At 66.3% G+C, this 24,189-nt stretch overlaps 1 protein-coding gene across 1 annotated transcript; it reads right to left on the bottom strand.

The window, feature by feature from the left end:
- Positions 1-10,311: 10,311 nt before the first annotated feature.
- SLC4A1 (solute carrier family 4 member 1 (Diego blood group)) lies at positions 10,312-22,098 on the bottom strand. The gene is made up of 21 exons (XM_086478110.1): positions 22,011-22,098; positions 21,787-21,883; positions 20,815-20,884; positions 20,583-20,683; positions 19,159-19,232; positions 18,759-18,933; positions 18,547-18,682; positions 18,178-18,292; positions 17,316-17,391; positions 16,583-16,767; positions 15,725-15,956; positions 15,420-15,602; positions 15,009-15,157; positions 14,196-14,390; positions 13,270-13,437; positions 12,912-13,001; positions 12,635-12,801; positions 12,270-12,523; positions 12,014-12,183; positions 11,614-11,787; positions 10,312-10,433 (listed from the first exon to the last, which is right to left on the bottom strand). Exons 1-21 carry the CDS (start codon positions 22,026-22,028, stop codon positions 10,353-10,355), a joined length of 2,910 nt encoding a protein of 969 aa, XP_086334236.1. The 5' UTR covers positions 22,029-22,098; the 3' UTR covers positions 10,312-10,352.
- Positions 22,099-24,189: the final 2,091 nt, after the last annotated feature.

The raw sequence follows: 24,189 nt of genomic DNA, 5'->3' as shown, positions 1-24,189 counted from the left end.
TCCCTCGCGCGCTACCCGAAATCACTCCCGCTCGGCTCTGCAAGCAAACGGAGACCCCTGCTAAGCACCCCCCCACACACCAAGGTGGCCCCCCCAGCCCCTGATGGGGAGTAGGGGGGACCTGACCCGGGGGGGGGGGGTGGGTCTGTATGTGTCCCTAAGATGGGATCCCTGCCCACACCCCACCCTGTGAGGTTTGGGGGGAATTGGAGAGGGGGTGCAGGGTAGGGGTAGTAAGGGAGGAGAAGGGGGGTGGCAGAGATCCTTGGGGGGTGGGTGGGAGGGGTGAGGAGGAGGTATCCTGAATGGCGGTGTGACCCCCAGCCTGGCGGGGGGAGGAGAAAAGGGTGTGCGTGGACAGGGGAAAAGGGTTCGGGGGGATGCCCCTGAGGTGGGTGGTAGTGCAGGGGGGCAGGATCCAAGGGGGATCCCCACAGATCTGAGGGGACAAGGGTTTCCCTGAGGTAGGAGGGGTGGGATCCATAGACCCAGGTTCAGGGGGATCTGGGTCCCAAGGGATCTCCCAAGCTGGGGTTGCCCCTCCAAAAAGCGGGTCTCGAAGGAAGGGACACATAGATCCAGTGAGATCCTCCTGGGAGGGGGCACGCTCAGAGGAGAGAGGGATCCCCCAGATCCAAGGGAGCTCGGGGGGGTGCCCATTTGGGGAGCTCTGGGGAAAGAGCTCCATACACCTGGGGGGGGGGGGGGGGGGAAGGTGCCCTCTGCAGGGGGGATGACAAGCTGGGGGGGGGGGCATATTTCAACAGGGGGGCTCTAGGGGAAGGGATCTTATGGCTCCATACGGAAAGAACACCCTGAGAGGTGGGGAGAGCAGGTGAGAGGCCTCATGGGGGGGACCCAGAGCTTGCGGGGGTCAGGGAGCAGGATGCCGGCCTGTGGGGGGATCCCCTGGCCGGGGGAGGGGGGGGGGGGGGGCAGGGCCGGAGGTCCGAGTGGGGATCACCCGGGGTGGGGGGGGGACGACAGGCCGCAGGCCCGAGGGAAGAGGGGTGGCCCTGGGGGAGCAGCCCCCAGGCCTGAAGGAGGGGAGCTGGGCCGGGGGGGGATCCTGGAGGGGAATCCAGGCTTGTGGGGGGATCCGGTGGGGGGGATGCTGGGGGCGCTCCAGGCCCTGGGGGGAACCAGGAGGGAGCTGGGGCCTGGGAGGGCTCCAGGCCCTGAGGGGATCCAGGAGAGAGCGGGGGCCTGGGGAGGGCTCCCGAGGCGCAGGGATCCAGGCCCTGGTTCTAGGGAGGATCACCCTGGGGAGGGGGTATCAGGGACCACCCTGGGGGGTGCAGGACCCCCCCCAGGTCCCCAGGAGGGATTGAGGATTTCCCTGGGGGGATGAGCAGCTCCTGGGAAGGGGAATCAGGGGGGTGCAGGCCCCACCAAGCCTTGTGAGGGGGGGGATCAGGGATCGCCCCGGGGTGGGATCAGCCCCCAGGAAGGGAATCGGGGATCACCCCGAGGGGGTGCAGAACCTACTAGGCCCTGGGGGGACGGGAGATCCGTGGGTGGGTCGGATCAAGCCCCGGGGTGCGGGGGGGGGGGGGAGGGGGCAGATCTGGGACTGCCCCAGGGTGGGGATCAGTCCCCGGAGGGGGTGGATGGGGGGATCTCCGCGGGGATCGCCCTGGGGTGGGATGAGCCCTCAAGGGGGTGGTGGGGGGCGGGGTTGGATCAGCCCCCGGAGGGGCGGATCTGGGACCACCTCGGGGGTTGGATGGGGGATCGCCCCGGGGTGGGATGAGCCCAACCCCCGGGGGGGGGGGGTGGGGGGGGGGTTGTCCGGGGATCGCCCCGGGGAGGGGGGGGGGGGGGGAAGGGAAGGCGGGATCGTGGCAGGGGGAGGGATCCACCGGATCATCGCGGGGCGTGGCGGGGGCGATCGCGGTTGCGCGCGCAGTGGGATCCCCGGAGGAGGGGGTGCGGGATCCCCCCGGGGGGGGGGGGGGGAACCGGATCCCGCGCCGGGGCGGGGGGGGGGGGGGGGAGGAGGAGGAGGAGGAGGAGGAGGAGGAGGAGGAGGCGGGGGAGGAAGGGGCCGGGCCGTCGGGCGGAGGCGGGGAGCCCGCACATGCCCTGCGCCGCCGGCCAGCTCCAGTCTCCTCCTCCGCCAGGCAGCAGGAACCGGGTGGACCGAGCGCGGGCGGCCCCGGCGGCGCCTCCCCGGCCCCCCTCCCGCCCCCCGGTTCCCACCCGGGCGCCAGCGAGCCGCGCTCCGCCGCCTTTCCCCATCCCCCCCCCACCCCCACCCCCCCCCCCCCCGCCTTCCTCCGCCTCCTCTACCCTCCCACAGGCAGACAATGGAGGCGAGTCCGGGGGAGCGGAGAGGGGCCGGGGGAGCGCGGAGCGCTCCCCCGGCCCCTCTCCGTTCCCCCGGACCGATGCGATTCCCCCCCCCCCCCCCGCCTCCCCCATCCGCCATCCCGCCATCGTTACCGGCCGGCGCGGCCGCTCTCCGCCGCGGCACACAATGGCCGGGCTGCGCCCGCCTCCGCCCGCCGCTCCTTCCCCTCCACCCGTGCAGCCGGCGCGGTTATAAAGCCGAGACAAACCCACCTCTCCGGGCTGCAAGGGGGAGGAGGAGGAGAGGAGAGAAGGAGGAGGAGGTGGTGGTGGTGGTGGTGGTGGAAGAAGGAGGAGGAGGAGGTGGTGGTGGAGGAGGAGGAGAAGGGGGGGGGGGGGGGAGCTCTAGCCGAGCCGCCGCAGCCCCAGCCCCGCGCCGGAGCCGCTGGGGAAGAAGAAGAAGAAGAAGGAGGAGGAGGGAGGAGGAGGGGGAAGGGGGGGCGGGGATGCCCGGCTGGGGGCGGCCGGGCAGCTGCAGCGAGCCGGGCGAGGGCAGCGCGACCTCCCCGCACCGACCCCCGGGGAGCGGCTCCTACCCAATCCTCCCCCCCTTTTTCCCCACCACCACCGCCGCCACAGCCCCCCCCCCCCTCCTCTCCTCTCTTCTCCCACCACCCTCCCCCCCCCCCCCCCCCCACCCCGCGACCCCTCCTCGAGCCCAGAAACACCCACCCACCCAGCGGGGGGCTGCAGCCCCGCTCCCGGTCCGGAGGGAAGAAAGGAAGAAAGAAGGGTTGGGGGGGTGGTGGTGGGGAAAGAAAGGCGAAAGAAAAAAAAAAAAAAAAAAAAAAAAAAAGGCAAGGAGGGGGGGAGAAAAAAAATATAAAAAGAGAATAAGGAGGGGGGAAAATAAAGCGCGGGGTGGGGGGGGGGGGAAGCGGACGAGCCCGGGCACGCACCCGGCGGAGCGCGGCGCCGAGCTCCCCGCCGCGGTGCGGGACTCACCCGGGCTGGGGAAAAACAACCGCCCAGCGCTGGAAGCCTGCCCCCGAATCCAGCTGCGGCAGCCGGGAGGGAGGGAGGCGAGCGGGAAGGAGGGAGGGAGCGAGCGAGGAGGAGGGAGAGGGGAAGGGAAAGAAGGGAAAGGAGGGAGGGGGTGTGGGGGGGGGGCACACCGAAGCCGCCGAGCCGTCCGCTTTCTCGCCCCCCCCACCACCACTCACCACCACCCCCCCTTTCTCCCTTCTCTCCGAGCCCCGAGCGCGGTGCCCCCCGGAGCGGGCCGGAGCGGGCGAGCCCCGGCGGCGGCGTCTTCCTGCCCGCGGGGCCTGCGCGAAAACGAGCCTTTTTGTTTGTTTCCTTCCTTTATATATATATATATAATTTTTTTTTTTTCTAAAAAAAAAAAAAAAACCCCACAAACCCAATAAACCCCACAAACCCAACCAACCCCCCCCCCCTCGGCGGGTCGCAAAGCCCCCTTTCCCGGCGGAGCGGCGGCGCCTTACCGAGCCCGGTGCGCGGCGGCAGCGGCGGCGGCAGCGGGAGCCCGGGGAGGAACAAAGCGCCTCCTCCAGCCCCGCCGGCGGAGCGGCGCGGCGGCGAATGGCGAGCCCGGGCGGCGCGGCACGGCACGGCTCCCCCGGCGCAGGCACGTACCTGCGGGGCCCGCGGCTTTGGGGGGGCCCGGGCTCGCTCGGCGGGGCCCGGGGTTCGCTCGGCGGGGCCGGGGCGGGGAAGCGGCGGTTTGAACGGCGGCCAGCTCTGCAGCGCTGGCCCCGGGCGTGGACGCGCTCCAGTCCCCGCAGAGACGATCGCGCTTTCCCCCGCCTCCATGGCGCTGCGTTTTCTCTTCCAATCAGCCGGGCTCTGAGCGCCGGGGTCCGCCGCCAGCCTCCGCCGCTCCCCAAGCGGCACCGCCGGCCGCCGCCGCCGCCCCGCGCTTCCCGCCGCTTTCGCCGTGTTTTTTATTGCTCTTTGCTTTTGCAACACTGTGGCGAGAAGAAAAAGAGGAGGAGGAGGAGGAGGAAGGAGAGAGGAGGGAAGGGGGGGGGGGGGTGGGGGGGAAGGGAAAAAAAAAAAAAATCTCCTTACATGTGCAACAATCCTCGCCCGGCGTTTGCATAAAAAAAAAAAAAAAAAAAAAAAGGGAAAAAAAAAAAAAGAAAAGGGGGGGGGAAGCGGAGGGGGGGGGGGGGGGGGGGAAGCCGAGCCGAGCCGCCTCCCGCCCCGGTGGGTCCCCTCCGCCACGGCGGGGAGCGGCGGGGCCGCGCTCCCGGGCAGCCCCGGGACACGGCCGCGGTGGGGGGGATTTCCCCGGCGGGGCGGGCGAGGGGCAGTTTCCTCCCCTCCCTCCGCTCCCCTCTCCCTTTCTCCTCTCTCTCTCTCTCTTAATTTTTTTTAATGCAATTTCTCCAACTCCACCTTTGTTGTGCTGGGCGTCATTCCCCGCAGCCAATCCCGGCCGGGCAGCTGCCTGCAAATTACCGGCCATCCCGAGCTGCCTGCAAATTACGGGCCATCCCAGGCTGCCTGCACACTCCCGGCCACCCCGGCCTGCCCGCACGGTACCGGCCACCCCGCTGCCGCTCGCTCGGTAACCGGGCCGCCCGCACGCTATGGCCACAGGCCGCCCGCACGCCGCGGCTGCTCCAGGCCGCCGGCGCGTTCCCGGCTGCCCGCGCGGTACCGGCGAGCTCCGGCTGTCTGCGTGTTACCGGCTACCGGCGAGCTCCGGCCATTTGCCTGTTACCGGCTACCGGCGAGCTCCGGCCATTTGCACGCTACCGGCTACCGGCGAGCTCCGGCCATTTGCACGCTATCGGCGAGCTCTGGCCGTCTGCATGCTACCGGCTACCAGCAAGCTCCGGCCCTCTGTGTGCTACCGGCTACCAGCAAGCTCCGGCCCTCTGTGTGCTACCGGGAAGCTCCGGCCATTTGCCTGTTACTGGCTACCGGCGAGCTCCGGCCATTTGCACGCTGCTGGCTACCGGCTGCTGGTGAGCTCTGGCCGTCTGCATGTTACCGGCTACGAGCAAGCTCCGGCCTTCTGCCCGTTACCGGCGAGCTCTGGCCATTTGCACGCTACCGGCTACCGGCGGGCTCTGGCCTTCTGCATGCTACCGGCTACCGGCGAGCTCTGGCCCTCTGTATGCTACCGGCTACCAGCAAGCTCCGGCCCTCTGTGTGCTACCGGCCAGCTCTGGCCATTCGCATGCTACCGGCTACCGGCAAGCTCCGGCCATCTGCACGCTGCTGGCTGCCCGTACGCTACCGGCAAGCTCCGGCCATCTGCGTGCTACCGGCTGCCCACGCGCTACCGGCAAGCTCCGGCCATCTGCAGGGCCAGGCCAGTGCAGGCAGCTCTGGCAGGCAGCTGCCGCAAGGCAGTGGGGAGCGGGGGGCAGTGGGGACCCCGTCCCAGGGACGGAGGATGAGGCCTGGGAACACCAGGGTCAGGCCCTGGCGCTGCCCGGTTTGGCTGGCTGCGGGCACCTCCGCGGGAATGGCCAAAATCCAGGGGATTTTCACCCATGTTTATACGTAAAAGGAACAAAAATAATAATAATCCCCAAATCGGGGTGCAGTTGGCCTCCCTGGCTAATTTGGGGGTGGTGACGGTGGAAAGGCAGGCTGTGCAAGTGGCTTTTTTGGGCCTTATCCCCAAGCGAAGGATCAGACAGACGGACGGCCCCTCCGCCACGTCCCGCGGTCCTGCCTCCAGCCGGCACAGCCTCCGAGGTGTGCCAAGCCGCGCCAGTCGGCTTCGGCGCCGAGCAGTTAATCCCTCCAGTGAAAGCTTAAAAAAAAAATAGATATATATTTATTCTGCACAGAAAGGGCCCTCGGCTGAGCTGTTTTCCCTGGTCTAAATTAGGTGAAATGTCACTGTTTTGCAAGAGGGAAGAATTGCAAAAGAAAAAAAAAATAATTTAGAGGCAATCAGACCAAACACGTGAAAACCAACATTTTTAATTTTTTTTTTTACTTTTTTTCTTTTTTTTATTTCACCAAAAAGCCATTTTGGATAGGGCATTGAAACACGCTGCAGCCCTGACGGCAGCGCAGATCCCCCCCTGCAATGTGGCTGCCTGGCTTTTGCCACCGAGGAGGGACAGCGGAGCCCTGGAAATCAGCCACAAACCCTGCAGCAGGTGGGCCAGAAACGGGGACTCCTCAAAGACGCACCCCAAACGCTCCCCCCTCCTTGCTCCCTGCCCTCCCCAGGCCTTGCTTCTTACCAAGGGAATTTTTTTAATCGCTGTTATTCGTGTAGATGAGTATTTTTTGCAAATGAAGGTGCAGCAAGACGGCGCAACTGCAGCCTTTTGGGGGCTTTTTACTTACATTTTCCCTTGCTCGGTGCACGAACAGTAACAGAAAGCTGCCCTGCTGCACGCCCCGAGGAGATCGAGGGCTGCCGCAGGCGTGCTGGGGCCCTGCCTGCGTCGGCAGGGGTGCAGGCAGCACAGCCACCGGACGGCACGGAGCACCCCGTGATGCTGCGGGCACCCTGCACCCCACCAACACCCTGCACCCCACCAACACCGGGGGTCTCCCCTTCCAGGGGTGATGTTACAACGTGACCCAGCTCTGTGCTCCCTCGTTAGCAAACCTACTAACGAGTATATTTTTTTTCCCCCCACCTCTTTGCAATTCATACCCTGCCACCAGCCACCGCTGCGGGTCCCCACCACAAATCATCCCCCACCCACATTTCGCTGGGTTAAGTCAAGCTCAAATGAGAGCTTGACCTAAATCCCCCCCCCCCCCCGCCCCTAAACCGGGCTGGATCCCATGGCAGTGACCTCGCTGACATGTCCCAGAGAATAAAAACCTCTTCCCGGGCGGGAAGCGAGGAGGATGGGGTGCGGGCAGGCTGCAGGCTGACACCCCCACCACCGGCGCGGCAGCACGGGCTTTGGGAGGCAGGGATGGCAGCAGCGGATCCGGCCGGTGGCAGCGGCCCGCAGAGCCCTCCTGATGGCACCCGGCGTGGCTTGCCCACGTGAGGCCGGCAGAAGGACGGGCGGCTGCCAGATCTGCGGGCCTTGGTTTGGGAAAACACCGGCCACGTACCTCCATCTCCAGAAAACAAGGGCTAGGCAGCTCCGGCGGGCTCAGGAAAAGCTGGAGATGGCGATGGGATTTATCCCAGCCCCACAGAGAGCCTTTGGGGTCGTGGCCAGGAGCGGGCACAGATGCTGCCCCAGCTGCCTGCCCCATAGAAAGGCTCGGGGCAAATGGCCACCTCCCTCCCCACGGCCCTGTTTACAGAGCTGGGCCACGGGCAGGTGTCTTCCGTGGGGGCAGCAGCCCTGCTGATTGCTCTCGTTAATGAGATTATGGGTAATCGGGGTCAATCTAGTGCCAGTGGGGGCTGGGGGCGGCTCTGCGGCGTGTTACAGCAGCAGCCCTGGGCAGGCGGCTCAGCGTGTGTCCCCCGGAGTGGGGGCAGCAATAGGGCAGCCCCCCTGAGGTGCAGGGGGGGCTGAAGGGGAGCTGAGCATCCTGGGATGGCTGCAGGGATCATCTGGGGGTGCTAGGATGCAGCCAACATCCTGGGATGGCTGTGGGGAGCATCCCGAGATGACCATGGGGAGCCTCCCAAGATGACCATGGGGAGTATCCTGGGATGGCCACAGCGAGCATCCCAAAATGACCATGGGGAGCATCCTGGAATGGCTGCAGGGATCATGTGGGGATGCTAGGATACAGCCAACATCCCAGGATGGCTGTGGGGAGCCTCCCAAGATGACCACAGGGAGCCTCCCAAGATGACCATGGGGAGTATCCTGGGATGGCTGCAGGGATCATCTGGGGATGCTAGGATGCAGCCAACATGCCGGGATGGATGTGGGGAGCATCCCCAGATGACCATGGGGAGCATCCTGGAATGACTGCAGGGGTCATCTGGGGATGCTAGGATACAGCCAACATCCCGGGATGGCTGTGGGGAGCCTCCCAAGATGACCATGGGGAGCCTCCCAAGATAACCATGGGGAGTATCCCAAAATAACCATGGGGAGTATCCTGGGATGGCCACAGCGAGCATCCCAAAATGACCATGGGGAGCATCCTGGAATGGCTGCAGGGATCATGTGGGGATGCTAGGATACAGCCAACATCCCAGGATGGCTGTGGGGAGCCTCCCAAGATGACCATGGGGAGCCTCCCAAGATAACCATGGGGAGTATCCCAAAATAACCGTGGGGAGCATCCTGGGATGGCCACAGCGAGCATCCCAAAATGACCATGGGGAGCATCCTGGGATGGCTGCAGGGATCATCTGGGGATGCTAGGATGCAGCCAACATCCTGGGATGGCTGTGGGGAGCCTCCCAAGATGACCACGGGGAGCATCCCAGGCCCCGGGATGCCATGGCAAGCGCCTTGCTACAGCTGCATCTCGGGGTGGCAGGGACGGACACCTCCGAAGGATGCTGCTGCTCTTTTGGCGGGGGTGTGGGCAGTTAAATAAAGTGACACCCCCCCCCCCCACCCCCCCAGCAAATACCCAACCGGAAAGAAAAAACCCACTTCTTTTCCGATTTTATTAATTTCTTTATTAAAGCCTGATACAGAGGTGGGTGGGGAAGGGAAGGACAAAAAAACCCACCCAAAGCTCGCAGCGTTGTTTATTTTGGACACAGAATTAATAAAACTAAACCAACCCAAACACGAGGCAGCGCAGCCCCAGGCACGGCTGCCCACCCCCCCGCCATCCCCCCTGCTGCTTTTGGGGTCCCCTCTCGCTTCGATTTATGCAAAAAGGAGCAAATTCGCTCCTGCGCCCTGGCTGGATCCAGCCCTTGGGTCTGACCGGGGCAGGATCAGCCCCAGCAGAAGCAGGGGGATGCTCAGCCAGTTTGGGAGCAATCCTGGTGGAAAAGGGGCAAGATGCCGTCAGCAAGCGAGGGAAAAATTAAGGAAAAACTACACGGATTTAACTGAAACACTAAAAAAAAAATAAAGAGGAATGATACTAACACTAACTCATCAGTTAAACGACACTGCCAGACTGGTCCGTAGAGTTTAGGCCCTGACCAGGATCCTTTAAAATAAGCTTTTCTAGAAAACTGTAAATTTTTATATAGTTTCTCTCTAGTATATACACGCACACACACACAGCCCCCGCCGTGGGCGGGAGCACAATCAGCCTTTAGAAATAAATTACAAACTCCCCCCAGTCGCTAGCATCAAATGTACAGATCACTCCTTGCAGCTGCTTTTTTGGTTTGGATTCTTTTTTTTTTTTTTCCTCTTTTTTTTTTTCTTTTTTAAGGTGCTTTTTCAGCCTTTTTTGGGGATTTTTGCTTGGTTCTGGCTGAATCCTACCTGCGGAAGCATCAGCGTAATTTTTTTTTTTTTTTTTTTTTTTTTGGCGTTTTAGTGTGATTATCTTCATTGCAAATATATAAACCCCCGCGCTGGACTATTTACATCCCGACCCTGGGAGATGCTGGGAGCGGCCGCGAGCGCAGCGGAGCAGCTGGGATGCTCCCGCCGGAGCGAATGCTGGAGAAAGGGGGAGAAAAGCGCTCCGTGGGGCGGAGGGTCTGTCCCAGCTCGCACTCGTTAGCACTGGAAGTTTGTCTGGGGAAGAGGAGGGCCAGGGGGGTTGTCCCTGGGGGAGGCAGCGGGGCTGGGAAAATGGGGGAGACCCCGTCCTGCTGCGTCTCCATCCCCGCTGGGTCACCCCATCCCTGCTGTCCACCTCCTGCCGGGCTCCGGCGTCTGGTGGCCTTGGGGATAGGACGGTGACATGGGGTGGGGGTGACCCCCAAGCCCGGGCAGCCTCTTCCCCAGTGGGTAGCAAAGCGCGGGCGAGATCACACCATCCAAAATATTAAAAATATTTAAAAAAAAAGAGGGGGGGGAAATAAAAATGCTCCATTCATGGGGTGGACTGTGGGGACCGGGGCTCTGGGACTGTGTCCCCAAATTCTCCTCTGTCACCCAGCGGCCCCAGGATGGCAGTGGTGGATCTACAAGCGGGTGGTGGGGCCGGGGGGGCGGGGGGCAGGGGGGGCATCCAGGGGGGCTGGCGGCAGCGAGCCCTTAGCTGGGCATCTGCACCTCGTTGTATATGTCCGCGCCCTCCGTCTCTTCGAAGGTCACCACGGCGTCGTCCGCGTCCAGCTGGAGGGACGGGAGAAGGCGTGAGGTGGGACGGGGACAGGGGTGGGGAGGGGTCAGGCGTGGGGACAAGACTGAGGACTGGGACAGTGATGGGAACGGAGGCAGAGGTGGGGACAGAGATGGGAATAGGGGTAGGGATGAGGCTGGGGACAAGTACGGGGATGGGGACGCAGATGGGGATGAGGATGAGGATGGGGACAGGGATGGGGAGGGGTCAGGCATGGGGACAAGACTGAGGACGGGGACAGTGATGGGGACAGGGACAGGGGTGAGGATGGGGACAGGGATGGGGATGAGGATGAGGATGGGGACAGGGATGGGGAGGGGTCAGGCATGGGGACAAGACTGAGGATGGGGACAGTGATGGAAACAGAGGCAGAGGTGGGGACAGAGATGGGAATAGGGGTAGGGATGAGGCTGGGGACAAGGACAGGAATGGGGACGGGGATGAGGACACAGATGGGGATGGGGACAGGGATGGGGACAGGGATGGGGATGAGGATGAGGATGGGGACAGGGATGGGGAGGGATCAGGCATGGGGACAAGACTGAGGACGGGGACAGTGATGGGAACGGAGGCAGAGGTGGGGACAGAGATGGGAATAGGGGTAGGGATGAGGCTGGGGACAAGGACAGGGATGGGGACACAGATGGGGATGAGGATGAGGATGGGGACAGGGATGGGGATGGGGAGGGGTCAGGATGGGGACAAGACTGAGGATGGGGACAGTGATGGGAACGGAGGCAGAGGTGGGGACAGAGATGGGAACAGGGGTAGGGATGAGGCTGGGGACAAGTACAGGGATGGGGACGGGGACACAGATGGGGATGAGGATGGGGACAGGGATGGGGATGAGGATGAGGATGGGGACAGGGATGGGGAGGGGTCAGGCATGGGGACAAGACTGAGGACGGGGACAGTGATGGGGACAGGGACAGGGGTGAGGAAGGGGACAGGGATGGGGAGGGATCAGGCATGGGGACAAGACTGAGGACGGGGACAGTGATGGGAACGGAGGCAGAGGTGGGGACAGAGATGGGAATAGGGGTAGGGATGAGGCTGGGGACAAGGATGGGGATGAGGACACAGATGGGGATGAGGATGGGGACAGGGGTGGGGGTGGACACAGGGACGGGGACAGCGCCGCGCTGGCTCCCGGCCCGTGCCGGGGCTACGTACGCATTTGAGCTCGATGTCCCGGAAGATCTTGGGCAGCACCAAGCGCCGCAGGGGCACGGTGAGGATGAGGACGAAGGGCAGCGCCAGCGAGGCCGGGGTGGACTTCACCACCCACAGCACCACGAGGATGATGATCTGGATCAAGGTGAAGAGGTGCATCCGCCAAGTGCTCACCTGCGGGACGAGGAGCCCGGCGGGGTCAGGGTGGTGGGTCCAGCACCCTGCGCCCTTCCCGGGGTGCTGGGGGTGGGCACAACCCGTGTCCCAAAGAGCCCAGCGAAGGTCAGCACCAAAGGAGGAAGCTCTTTGGGGAGCCCCAAGCAATTGCACAATGGGGTGCCGCGGCCCAGGACACCCCCAAACCCACGGCCACCAGCCGGGTGACATGGGGCTCACTCACCCGGGTGACGTAGGGCTCTTTGGGGTGGTACTTGGGTGGCATCAGCAAGAGCAGGATGCGGTCGAAGAGCTGGACGCCAAAGAGGGAGGTGACGCCCATGTAGAGGAAGATGCCGAAGAGCACGGCCAGCGGGATGTGCTTCAGGATGGGCTCCATGAGGATGGAGACGCCTGCGGTGCAGAAGGAGAGGTCAGGGAGAGCTGTTGGGGGCACCCGGCCCTCGCTGGCTGGGTTGGGGGGCACCTCCCCGGCTCACCCATGAGTACGGCCACCAACAAGCCGCTGATGCGCTGCTCCTTGACCTCCAAGATCTGGGACTTCTCGCCGGGCGCGGAGGACTTGCTTATGACGGTGAGGGCGTTGGCGTGGGTGATGGTGCGGACGGTGGTGGCGCTGAGCCAGGGCATGCCGAAGAGGGCGGCCAGCCCCCCCATGGCCACGATCAGCAGCAGGTCCAGGTGGAAGCCAGAGCCCTTCACCATCTTCCTCTCGGGCTTGCTGATGATGAGACTGCCGGCGACAGAGGGGGAAGAGTCGGTGGTGGGAAGTCCCCTTCCATCCCTGTCCTGCCAGGACCCTGCAGCCCTCCTCTCCCTCCCCGTACCCCTCCCCGGTCCTCACGTGGTGATCTGTGTCTCGAGGAAGATGAGGACGAAGACCAGGATGGCAGGCACCACGCAGCCGAACATCATCCAGATGGGAAATTTCTTTTCGTTCCCCATGGGGTTGATGAACCAGCCCCGGGCAGATGAGTTGGTGACTTCCAGCCCTTTGGGGACAGTCAGTTTCTGGATGGGAGATGGGGGAGTGAGGGGACAGGGACGGGGCACAGGGACGAGCACCCAGCTCTGTGTGTCTGTCCCCCGCCCCCAGCCCTGCCCTCCCGCTGCTCCCGGACCTGCGTGTACGTGTCCTTGATGAAGAAGTCAACCAGCGCCATGATGAAGATGGAAATGGGCACCCCGAAGTCCCCGATCAAGCGCCGGGCCTGTGGGGACACCGTGACCGCGTCAAACCCGCCTGTGTCCCCACCCAGCCGAGGCGGGGGTCCCCCCTGCCGTGTCCCCACGGGCAGCGAGCTCCAGCACAGACCTCTGCGGGAGCGTGCAATGAGTTTGCACGGCCTCAGCCAGCCCCTTTCAGGGAACCGCACCCGCTGAGCCCCCGTTTTTGCCCCCGGTGCCGCCCTCGGGTACCGTGGGGTAAGGGGGAGGCGGGGGGGATGCCACCGTGCCCCCCCGAGCTCCCACCCTCACCTTGCCAGGCAGGAAAGAGCTGTTCTTGAACTGGCGGAGGAAGATGGCCATGAAGAAGGTGCCGGCCATGAGGACGAGGGACAGCAGCGCCGTGTTGGGCTCCGGCTCGTTGGGGGTGACCATGGCTTGCACGTTGTAATTCCGCTTCAGCGGGTGATTCTTGAAGATCTGGGGAGGGAAGGGGAGAAGGTCAGGAAGGATGGGAACCCCGCTAGCAGGTGGGGGATCCCCCTGCCCCCCTCCTGCCCTGCTGGGAGCCCTGTGGCACCGTCCCGGCGGGCGTGTGGGTCTGGGTGTGTGCCAGGGTGACCGGCGAGGCCGGGAGCTGGGCACACGGTGAGCAGGGGGTTATTTTGCAGCTTGGTTTTCTCCAGGTTCCTTTGGAAACGGGGCCGGAGCAGGGGCTGGGTGGCATGGCGGGGCTGGACGAGGGTGGCCCCGCTGCGGACCGTGCGTCACCCACGGGGCTGTAAAAGAGTGCAGGGGGGCACCTCGGTGCGATGGGAGTCCAGGGTGTGATGGGGCATGTGTCCTGCCTGTCACCTCTCCAGCACTGGAGACGTCCCTGTGGGCACCCAGTGTGCAGGGTGACACTGTCCCATTGCTACCGGCCAACTGGGAAGGGCCTGAGCCAGGGCAAGGGGGAAGAAACTGGGGCTCTGTGGGAGGTTCCTGGGCAAGGACCATGTCTGCTGCAGCCCAGGTGGGACATCTGCCTGGGCTTCACCTCCCTGCCCCAAAATCCCCCCTACGGAGAGAAGCGCAAGCTGGGAGACACCTGGGAAGAGGGAGAAAATGCTGGGAGACGGGCTCCTGCATCCCTCGCCTGGCTCCCACCGTTTCTATGGAAACCCGGGTGATGCCCACAATCTGTAGCCACCCCCCCCCCCCCCCTTTCCCTGCCGCGGGACCCCCGCGCCCCTCACCGTGAAGAGCTTGGCGAAGGTCTCATAGATGAAGATGAGGGAGATGAGGAAGGAGAAGATCTCCTGGGTGTAGCGGGACAGGTAGCGCACCGCGGCGCTGCCCTCGAAGGCCACCACCAGCAGCACCACCAGGATCAGCCAGAAGCCGATCCAGACCCGGCCCACGATGTACTCCACGTCGTAGCGACCGCAGAACTGGGGAGCACAGCCCCGTCAGCCCCACGGAGCCCCCCGGCACAGGCACCCAGGTGGGCTGGTCCCCAGGGTCTCATGGTGGCCCTGCGCCTCCTGCCCGGGGGCTGGGGGGAGTGCTGGGATGGGGATAGGGGTCCCTCGGCGTGGCAGGACCCCCGTGGGATCACCTGCCTGGCGGCACCCCAATGCCAGCCCCTGCCTGGCATCGCCCGCGGGGTGTCACCCACGTGGTGTCAGCTATTTGGCATCTCCCACGGGGTGTCACGCGCCTCGGGTCACCCCTGTGCCGTCACCCCGATGGCTCTACCTGCACGGTGTCACCCCCCGGGCCACCACCCACACGGCATCACCCCTGCAGCGTCACCCCCGTGACATCCCGCAAGTGCCACCCCTCACGGGGCGTCACCCCCGTGCCATCGCTCAGGGGGGCTCTGCCTGCATGATGGCACCCATGCAGCGTCACCCACGTGGCGTCACCCACGCAGTATCCCCCATGTGCCACCACCCGCGTGGCAGCACCCTGTGCCTCTCCCAGGGCTGGTGGGGACACCACGAGCCCGCTGTGGGAGCCACCGAGGGCAGGTGGGGGGCACCCAGGGGCGCAGGGGGGGCACCCACCGCGAAGAAGGCTTCCTCGAAGACAAGGAGGGGCCCCGAGAAGCCGATGACGAGCAGGGGCTGGGCGCTGAGGAAGCTGAAGAGGATGCACTGCACGGCGGTGGAGATGAGCAGCTCCGACACCCCCATCATGCCCTTGGTCTTCTCACCTGGGGGGGGAGGGGGGGGGGGGGAGCAGAGCCGGTGGGTACCGGGGGGGGGGACAGTGTCCCCCCATCCCACACGCCTCACCTCCGGGATTAGAGGGTGCAATAATCCCCCCAGGAGCATCCCCAGGGGATGGTGCAGGTGGTGGCACGCCGCTCCCCCCGTCCCGTGCCCAGCTGGGGGATGTCCCCATCCCCTGGCGTGTCCCTGTCCCCTGGCATGTCCCCGTCCCCTGGCATGTCCCCAGCCTGTCCCCTCCATTACCCAGCAAGCCTCCGAAGGTGATGGCGGGCGACAGCGCCGCGAAGTAGATGAAGATGACGGCGGCCAGGCACTGGGCACTGAAGGCGTCCTTGATGTCGCTGAGATATTTGGGGTACCGGCGGCGGATATCCCGCACCAGCCCCCCAAAAGGTCGCCCTGTCCTGCTCAGGGGATCGTCGTCCTTGTCATCGCCCTCCAGTGCCGGCAGCTTCGGCGCTGGGGACGCAAGAAGGTGGCCATGGGGGGGACCCTGCGTGGAAGGTGGGGGAGTCCCACCAGCCACGGGGACGGGGGATCCTGGGGGGCTGGGGTGGTCCCTGCCGTACTTAGGTCTTTTAGGAAGCCCTCACCCGTCGGCCTCGTGGGGGGCTGGTAGCGGCGGCGGAGCAGCTCTCGCTGCAGCGGCACCAGGTCGCGGAGGAGCTGCTCGTTGGGGGTCTCGGTGGGCGGCAGGACGATGCTGGTCTCCAGGAAGGCCTCCACCCCCCGCAGCAGGTCCTGGCGGCCCTCGGCCAGGTAGGCGTCCCGGCGAAAGACCTGCGGGGTGGCCCGGGGACAGGAGCTTCACCATCTCCGGCACCCTTGGGTGCTGCTGGGCACCAGCCTGGCCCCTGAGCATCCCCGTGGGGATGGGGTGTCGTGGGGACATGAGGATGGGGGGGGGGGGGCGCATGGGGACACAGAGGCTTGGGAATAGGGGGCATGGGACCATGGGGGCATGGGGATAAGGGGGGATGTGGAGACACGGGGGACTTAGGACCACAGGAGGGTGGGGACATGGTTGTTTGGACACGTGGGGACATGGTTGTTTGGACACTTGGGGACAAGGGGACCTCAGGGGCGTGGGCGCGTGGGGACACGGGAGTACGGGGCGACAGAAGTGTGGGGACAGGGATGCATGTGGAGACGGGGACAGGGGTGCACGTGGACATGGGGACCCAGAGGGATGAGGACACAGGTGCGTGGGGACAAGGGGACACAGCGGCGCGAGGACACAGGGACACAAGCACGGAGAGGGAAGTGGCACAGGTGGATGAGCCCTGTCGGAGGGTGCAGCCCCAGGGCTGGGGACTTCGGGGTGCTCAGCGGGGCTGGCACCCTGGGCGGCGGTGGCAGAGCTGGCGGCGGTGGCAGTGCCGGTGGCAATGGCGGGAGAGCCGTACCCTCTCGGACATCATGGTGGCGGCGGCGCGGCCGATCTCGTGGTAGTTGATGCTGGGGCTGTCAGGGCCCAGGACAATGAAGAGGAAGCGGACGGGTAGGGACACGTTGAGGACGGCGTCCATCGTCACGGCGGTCTTCAGGCGCACGAAGGCCAGCGTCAGCTTCTCCAGGACGTCAGTGCAGCCTGGGGGCAGGATGGGACGGGACGGGGGTCACAGGGACATGGGGACACGGGAGCACAGGGTCACGGGGACATCCAAACGTGGGGACATCGGGATGTGGAGACAAGGTGACACAGAGGCATGGCGACGTGGGGGGACAGAGGGAATAGGATAGGGGCACAAAGCCATGAGGACGCTGAGGCACAGGGACACACAGACATGGGGACACAGGGATAGGTGGGCGTGGGAGCACAGGGGCATTGGGGCACAGGGGACATAGAGACATGAGGACATGAGGGCACAGGAGGGGTGGAGAAGTGGGACACGAGGACAAGGGACGTGGGGACGCAAGGCCCAGAGAGCAGTGCTGGCGGCGGCGAGGGCTGAGGATGGGGAGAGTCAAAAAAGGTGCAAGAAATGCAGCGAGTGAGCGAGCAGGCAGCGACAGGCGGACGCCAAAGCTCCCCCTGCACACCCGGGCCCTGCACCCACCGCCCTGACCCCGCACTCACCGCCCTGACCCCGCACCCACCACCCTGACCCCGCACCCGCCTCCCCACTGACCACTCACCCACGAGGACCAGCGTGGTCTCGGCATCCTCGGGGACCTTCTCAGGGAGTTGGGGTTTAGCGGCCCCGCTCGGGCTCTGTTGCGGGCAGACGAACGGTAGGAATCAGCCAGCCAGCCTTGGTGGCCGACCCCTGCATGTCCCCCTGCCACCCCCTGCATGTCCCCCTGCCACCATCTGCATGTCCCCCTGACACCCCCTGCGTGTCCCCCTCTGTCCCCTGCATGTCCCCCTGCCACCCCCTGCATGTCCCCCTGCCACCACCTGCATGTCCCCCTGACACCCCCTGCATGTCCCCCTCTGTCCCCTGCATGTCCCCCTGCCACCCCCTGCATGTCCCCCTGACACCCCCTGCATGTCCCCCTCTGTCCCCTGCAAGCCCCGCTCCCTCGCTACCCCCTCTGCACCATCCCATGGCAACAGGTCCCCTGCATGCACACGTGCATGTGTATGTGTATGCGTGTGCATGCACCTGCAAAGGAACGTGTGTTCATGTGCCTGCACGAGTGTGCACGCGCGTGTGTCTGCAGGTGCGCGTGTGCACATGTGTGTGAGGGTGCGAGAAAGCGGCGTGCGTGGGAGTTTGGGGGGGGGGTGTTTGTGCCCACGCGCTTGTGCACGCTCACGCCTGTGTGAGTGCGCGTGCAAGCGTGCACAGGTGGGTGCGGGCAGGCACAGGGGGGGATCCCTGCAAGACCCTGCACGCTGCTTGGTGTGCAACCCCCTGGGGTGTGCACCCGCACGGGTGCGCACCCGCCTCTGCGTGTGCACCCGCGTGTGCATCTCCCAGCAGCCCTCCCCACACCCCGGCCGGACCCAGCCCCCCTGACCCCCCCACCCCAGTGCCCCCCCAGCCCCGCTCGCCTGCGTGGTCCCGGCCAGCCTGTGCATCTCCAGGGCCTGTTGCTCCCGCAGCAGCGGCTGCTCCGTCTCCGCCTGCCCCGTGCCCACGTGCCTCGACTCGGCTTTGCCGGCGTGTCTAGAGCATCAGGGGGGGTTGGCGTCAGGCAGGCCAGCACCACTGACACCCCCCCCCCCCAAAAAAAAACACCATAAGACAGTCCCAGCTTCAGGGATGTGTGGGGAGCCCCCAAACTGGGCTGGGAGGCAAAGCCAACACACAGAGGGGGATTTTCCACCCCGTGCCAGGCTCCCGCGGGACTCGCTGGGGCCGGATCCAGCCCGGGCACTGGGGGTTGTCCCCACCCAAAAGGTTGTCAGCCCCAGCCGTACTTGTGCTGCAGCAGCAGCCTCCTCTGGAGGTACTCCCGGTCCTGCGGCTTGATCTGCTGCTCGTAGATCATCTGGTCGATGAGGACGTGGGAGATGGCCGCCAGCGAGTTGCCCTCCACGTCGAGGATCACAGTACCTGCGGGGACAGCACGGTCACTGGCTGGCTGGTGCTGGGTCCCCGCTGCCATCCCGGCCTCAACCGGTGTCCCCACCTTTGACCAAAGCCCGTTGGATCTCCAGGAGGCTGTGGTAGGTCAGGAAGGAGAGATGGGGCTCGTCCCAGTGCCCGGCTTCCTTGAAGTCCTCCTCCAGCTTGAGCCAGTGGCTGACCTCCTTCCAGCACCACTCCCCCCTGTCCATGTCCAGCTTGTGCAGCTCCACGTAGCCCTGCAGCCAGAGTCGGGGGGGGGGGGGGGGGGGCGGGGGGGTCGTCAGGGTCCCCCCAGCCACACCAGGGACCCCCAGGAGACCCTGAGCTGCGGCTCCCATGCCACCATCCCTCCCCATGCCCCCGTGTCCCCAGGGCTTGGTATGAGGTTGGTCCCCAGGTGGCCACAGTCCGTCTGCCCCCAGGGATGGGGAGGGATTGGGGGTCTCTGGGGCAGCACCCACCTCATCGGTGTGCTGCCGGGACACAAGCCTCCTGCTCCCCGTCGCCTCCAGGTCCACATCAGTCACCGACGACGCTGTGAGCGGAGCCACCAACACATTAGCTGGTCCCAGCCCCCAGACGACCCTGGAGTCTGTTGAAGGCGTCTTCCCCCATCACCCCCATCCCAGACCCAGTTGGGGTTGCCTGGATGTGTCCCCTGCTCCATCGCCCCCATCCCAGATCCAGTTGGGGTTGCCTGGATGTGTCCCCTGCTCCATCGCCCCCTTCCCAGACCCAGTTGGGGTTGCCTGGATGTGTCCCCTGCTCCATCACCCCCTTCCCAGACCCAGTTGGGGTTGCCTGGATGTGTCCCCTGCTCCATCGCCCCCATCCCAGATCCAGTTGGGACTCACTGGATGTGTCCCCCAGCCATTTCCCCATCCCAGACCCAGCTGGAGTTCGCTGGATGTGTCCCCACCTCTGTCACCCCCACTCTTAAACCCAGCTGGGGTTCGCTGGACGTGTCCCTCCATCACCCCCCACCCTGCCAGTGCCCACCTCCAGCCCCTCACATCCCCACAGCCTGGCTCCTGGGCCAGGGTGACAGTCTGGGGACATCACCACGGCCGGGGTGAGGTGGGTCACACTCTGCCCCACCACCCTGCCACCAGCACAACCCTGACCCCAGCACCGAGCGCTGACATTCAGGCTGGGATGGGGACAGCACGTCCCCGGCCAGCCAGACCCCAGGGGCTCAAGCTGTCCCTGTCCCTGTCCCCCGCCTACCTGTGGCCCCCCCTGCGCTCCCCACGGCCCCGCAGGCTCCGGCCCTATAAAGCGGGGGCCGAGCCCCACGCCCTGCAGCCGCCCTGTGTGCACCATAAATCCCGCGGCACTTCGCCTTTGCTGACAGTAAACACCAGCGTGGCTCCCGCCTGCCCGTGGCCACCCCGCTGCTGGGGACAGGCTCACCCTGTCCCCCTCCGCTCCCACTGGGGACCACCGGCCGTCCCCTCGCTACCCCCAGCGGGCTCACGCGGCGGGGTGATGCCTCCCGAAGGATGCTGTGCCCACGCGAGCGGCCGTGGGGCGCGTTCCCCCACCCCGGTGTCCCCGACGGCGTTGGCCGTGGCACGTGGGCGCGAGCCTGTCCTCGTCCCGGCCCGCTGCCACCACCGCCGAGCCGCCCGGCGCCAGCCAGCGTTCGGCCCCAAGTGGTTCTTGTCCTCACCCCAAACAAAGACTTTATTTATCCTCAATCAGTGGGCGATTACGGGCAAGTGGCAGCGGTCACCCCGCAGCGTGCCCTGACGCCCGGGTGACGGTCACCCCGCGGAGGGCGGGGGCAAAGCCGGGGCGAGCGGCGCGACAGAGGGCTGGGGTGTGTGAAGGGGGACACGCTGGGGCTGGGCTTTGTCCCCCGGTGCCCCCCGGGGTCACTCACGCTGCCCTCCGCCACGGTGGCTCGCCTGTCCCGGGGGGACCCCAGCCGCGCGCCTCCTCCCATCCAGGTCATAGCATCCCCGGCGGTTGGGCAAATACCGGCTGCAAAACACACACCGCCGGGATGGGGCGGTCAGCGGCGGGCACCCATGGGTGCTGGCAGCCTCCCCTTGCTGATGCCAGCCGGGCAGGTGGGGCAGCGGCTGGCCCCCTCCCCGATTTGGGGGACTCACCGCAGGGGCTTCAGCTCCTCGGCTCTGTCCCTCCACGTGTGCAAGGGGGACTCGGTGCCGGCGCCGGCCCCTGCACAGAACAGGCGGCAGCGTTACCCCCCGACCTGTGTCACCCCGAACAGCGACCCGAGGGTCTGGATGGTGGGAGCTGACACGGCCCCTCGGGATGGCAGCTCTGGATCAACCAAGCTTTGGGCAAGGGGATGCTCCGGGGCACAGAGACCCCTGCCAACTCCCCTCACCTCCCTCCCCGGGACTGTCAGCCGTGGCCTCAAGGACCCCGGGTGTCCCCAAGCTCAGCCCCATCTCGAGCACCCACAGCCCTTGTGCTGGAGGTGGCACCTCACCAGCTTGGGGACTTGGGCAAAGGGAGTCTCTGCCTTTGGGCGATGCGACCCCGAGGGCTGCGAGTCCCTGCCGGACCGCCCTAGGCTCCGAGCGAGCCCCGCTGCCTCTGCAACGCTGGCACCCGTGCAACACGCTTGTGCAACGCTGGCACCCGTGCAACAGGCCTGTGCAACGCTGGCACCCGTGCAGCGCCGGTGCCCACGGGACTGTGGTGCCCATGCAACGCTGGCACTCATGCAACACGCTGCTGCCCGTGCAACGCGGTGCCGATGCAACGTGGGTGCCCCTGCAATGCTGGCACCCGCACAACGCTGGCACCCATGCAACGCTGGTGCCTGTGCAACACGCCTGTGCCGTGCTGGTACCCATGCGTAGCTGGTACCCATGCGTAGCTGGCACCACTCTGGTGCCCATGCAACGTGCAACCTTGAACCGCTGGCAGCCCTACAACGCTGACACCCGCCTGGTGCCGGTTCCCGTGCAACGCCGGTGCCCGTGCAGCTCCGTCACCCATGCAACGCCGTCACCCATGCAATGCTGGTGCCCGTGCAATGCCACCCCCCCCATGCAACACCGGCGCCCACGCGTGCCCGGCGTCCTGCAGCACCCGAGGAAGCCACTCACTGCTCATCTCCCCCAGCGAGAGTTGGGAGACCTTTATGCCGGGGTCCTCGTAGCCCTCGGGGTCCAGGGTCCTCCTCATCCTCTCCTCGTAGTCCTCCTGTGGGACAGAGAGAAGGGGGCTCAGTGGGGACCAGCACCCCCAGCACCTCGCCAGGGCCATGCCGGGGGTGGGAGCCGGCCGGGGCGCAGTGGCAGAGCCAGGACTCGGGGCCAGGTCTCCCTACCTGGCCGGGCCCCTCCATGGCTCCGGGCTCGGCCCCCACTGCAGCCTCGCTGCGTCCCAGCAATCAGCCCGGTGGCACCATAACCCGGCACTCTGCGGCGTCGGGGAGGGCGCGGGGGAAAATGGAAGAGAAAATATGTTAGGAGAGGCCAGGGCGGTGCTCGGTGGCCCCCGGGATGTGGGGTTTGTCCCCTGGGATGGGGCTGGGGCCGGACGCTGGGGTTGTTCCCGCAGCCCCCAACCGTGTAACCCGCTCCCCACGGGCCGGGAGGTCCCGGGGCTGGGGGGGGTCCCCGGGGAAGCGGTGCCCTGCCCTGCTGCCATCTGGGATGGGAACCGACGTCAAGCGACGGCAGAGCCCCGGCAGCTTCCCACCAGGGACGTGGCATCCCGCCCCAGCCCACCCGTGCCCACGCACACCGGCTGGGCCCGGGGGTCGGGTCCCCTACGGACCCACGCACTGGGCTGGGTCCCACACCACCCCCTCGCATGACCCTCCCACAGAGACCCACACACACACACAGGTGGGGTCCCATAGAGACCCACGCACGGGGGCTGGGGTCCCACACTGGAGCACCTGGACCCCCCCCCAGCAACCCCCCTGGCAGAGCGCTGGGGTGAGAAAGGGGAAACTGAGGCAGAACTGGGCTCACGGGGGTGTCCCGAAGCAGGATAGCCCAAGCACCCTGCAGCACCCCAGGGTGCAGAGCTTGGCGGGGGCCCCCTGCCCCCCCGGCTCAGCACCCAAAGCCTCTGCACCCCTCTGGGTGGGCAGGTGGGTGCCTGGAGGTGGGAAGGTGCAGCCTGTGCCCGCCACCGCCCCCCACCCCTGCACCCCGCTGTGCCCCCCCCCCGTGTGTGTGTCCCCCGCAGCTGCCCCGGGGGACAACCGCCAGGGGGCGCCCTGCCCCCGCACTCCACCCCCCCCCCCCCCCCCCGTGTTCCCCCCCGCCCCCGTCCCACGGCAGCCCCGGAGGGACCCAGGCGTCCGGGCTCCCCCAAAACACCCCCAACCCCCATGACCCCGCACCTGCCCCCTAGCCCAGAGACTCCGGAACGGGGGTCCTACCCCGGGACCCCCAGCCCACCTCCCCGTCACCCCTAACCCGCCCCCCGTGGGGACTCCCCCAGGGTGGGAGGGCGGGGACCCCGGTAGCCGCCCGCCACCGCGTCCCAGGGACCCCACAGGGGGTGGGGGGGTGGGGGGGGCGCCAAGGTCAGGGCTGGGGGGGGGGGTTGAGGGGGGGGGTACATGCTGACACCCCCCCCCCCCCCCCCTCAGATCTCACCAGGGTGATGCAGGAGCTCACTCCCGGCCGGGGGCCGCGGGAGCCGGGACTGGGGGGTCACGGAGACCCCGCTGAGCCCGCGGGATCCCCGGTGGGGTGCGGGAGCCTCGGCGGGGCCGCGGGAACCAGGGCCGGCTCCGGACCCGGCCTCCTCCTTCCTGCCCCGCCTGGCCCCGCAGCGCCGGCGGCCCCCGGCCCCCCCCCAGAACGGCCCTTCCCGGGGCTCCCCCCCCCCCCCCCCGGGCCCCCCAAGTCCCGCCAGCGGCTCTTGCATCAGCCCGGTGCACCGGGCTGCACCCCGCTGATAACGCCCAGCCGGTGGCGGCCCCCGCCCCGCTCCCCCCCCCCCCCCCCCCCCCCCCCCCCGCCGCCCCCCGGGAACCGGGTGGCTCCCCGAGGCCGGGTGAGGGGCTGGAGGACCCGCGGGGCACCGGGCACCCCGCACCCAGGTCACCCGGACCTGCCCTGTGCCACCCTGCACCGTATGGAGCCCATACGGTGTGGGGTATAGAGCCCGTGCGTCCTACAGCAGACATCTCTGGGCGCAGGATGGAGCCCCTTCTATACGATACACCCCGTGGGCACAGTATAGAGCCCATAGTGCCCACATCTTGTGCATGGCATGGAGTCCATACCTCCTACACCGCCACACCCCATGTGTGCAGCACGGAGCCCCTGTCGCCTACGCTGCACTGCCAGCGCGCTCAGTATAGAGCCCATACCTCCCACACCGCGTGGCTGGCATGACTCAGGACCGGACTCATGCCTCCTACACCATATATCCAGCACGGCCCAGTATAGAGCCCGTACCTCCCAGAGCACGCATCACGCTTGCTCAGCGTGGAGCCCATACGTCCCACACCATCCACGCAGCGTGGCTTGGTGCAGCAC

The sequence above is a fragment of the Leptosomus discolor genome, chromosome 25, assembly GCF_034619465.1.
Source record: "Leptosomus discolor isolate bLepDis1 chromosome 25, bLepDis1.hap2, whole genome shotgun sequence".
NCBI classification, from domain to species: domain Eukaryota; kingdom Metazoa; phylum Chordata; class Aves; order Leptosomiformes; family Leptosomidae; genus Leptosomus; species Leptosomus discolor.
Note: the sequence above shows the minus strand (reverse complement) of the source record. Positions and strands in the feature narration are given on the sequence as shown.

What these genes read in the sequence shown, in the direction of transcription:
- SLC4A1 (XM_086478110.1), bottom strand. An exon ending in CACCTTCGGAGGCTTGCTGG is followed by an intron (nt 15,158 to 15,419) that starts GTAATGGAGGGG and finishes CTCCCCCCCCAG; the next exon opens with GTGAGAAGACCAAGGGCATG. An exon ending in AAGAGCCCTACGTCACCCGG is followed by an intron (nt 11,788 to 12,013) that starts GTGAGTGAGCCC and finishes CTCGTCCCGCAG; the next exon opens with GTGAGCACTTGGCGGATGCA.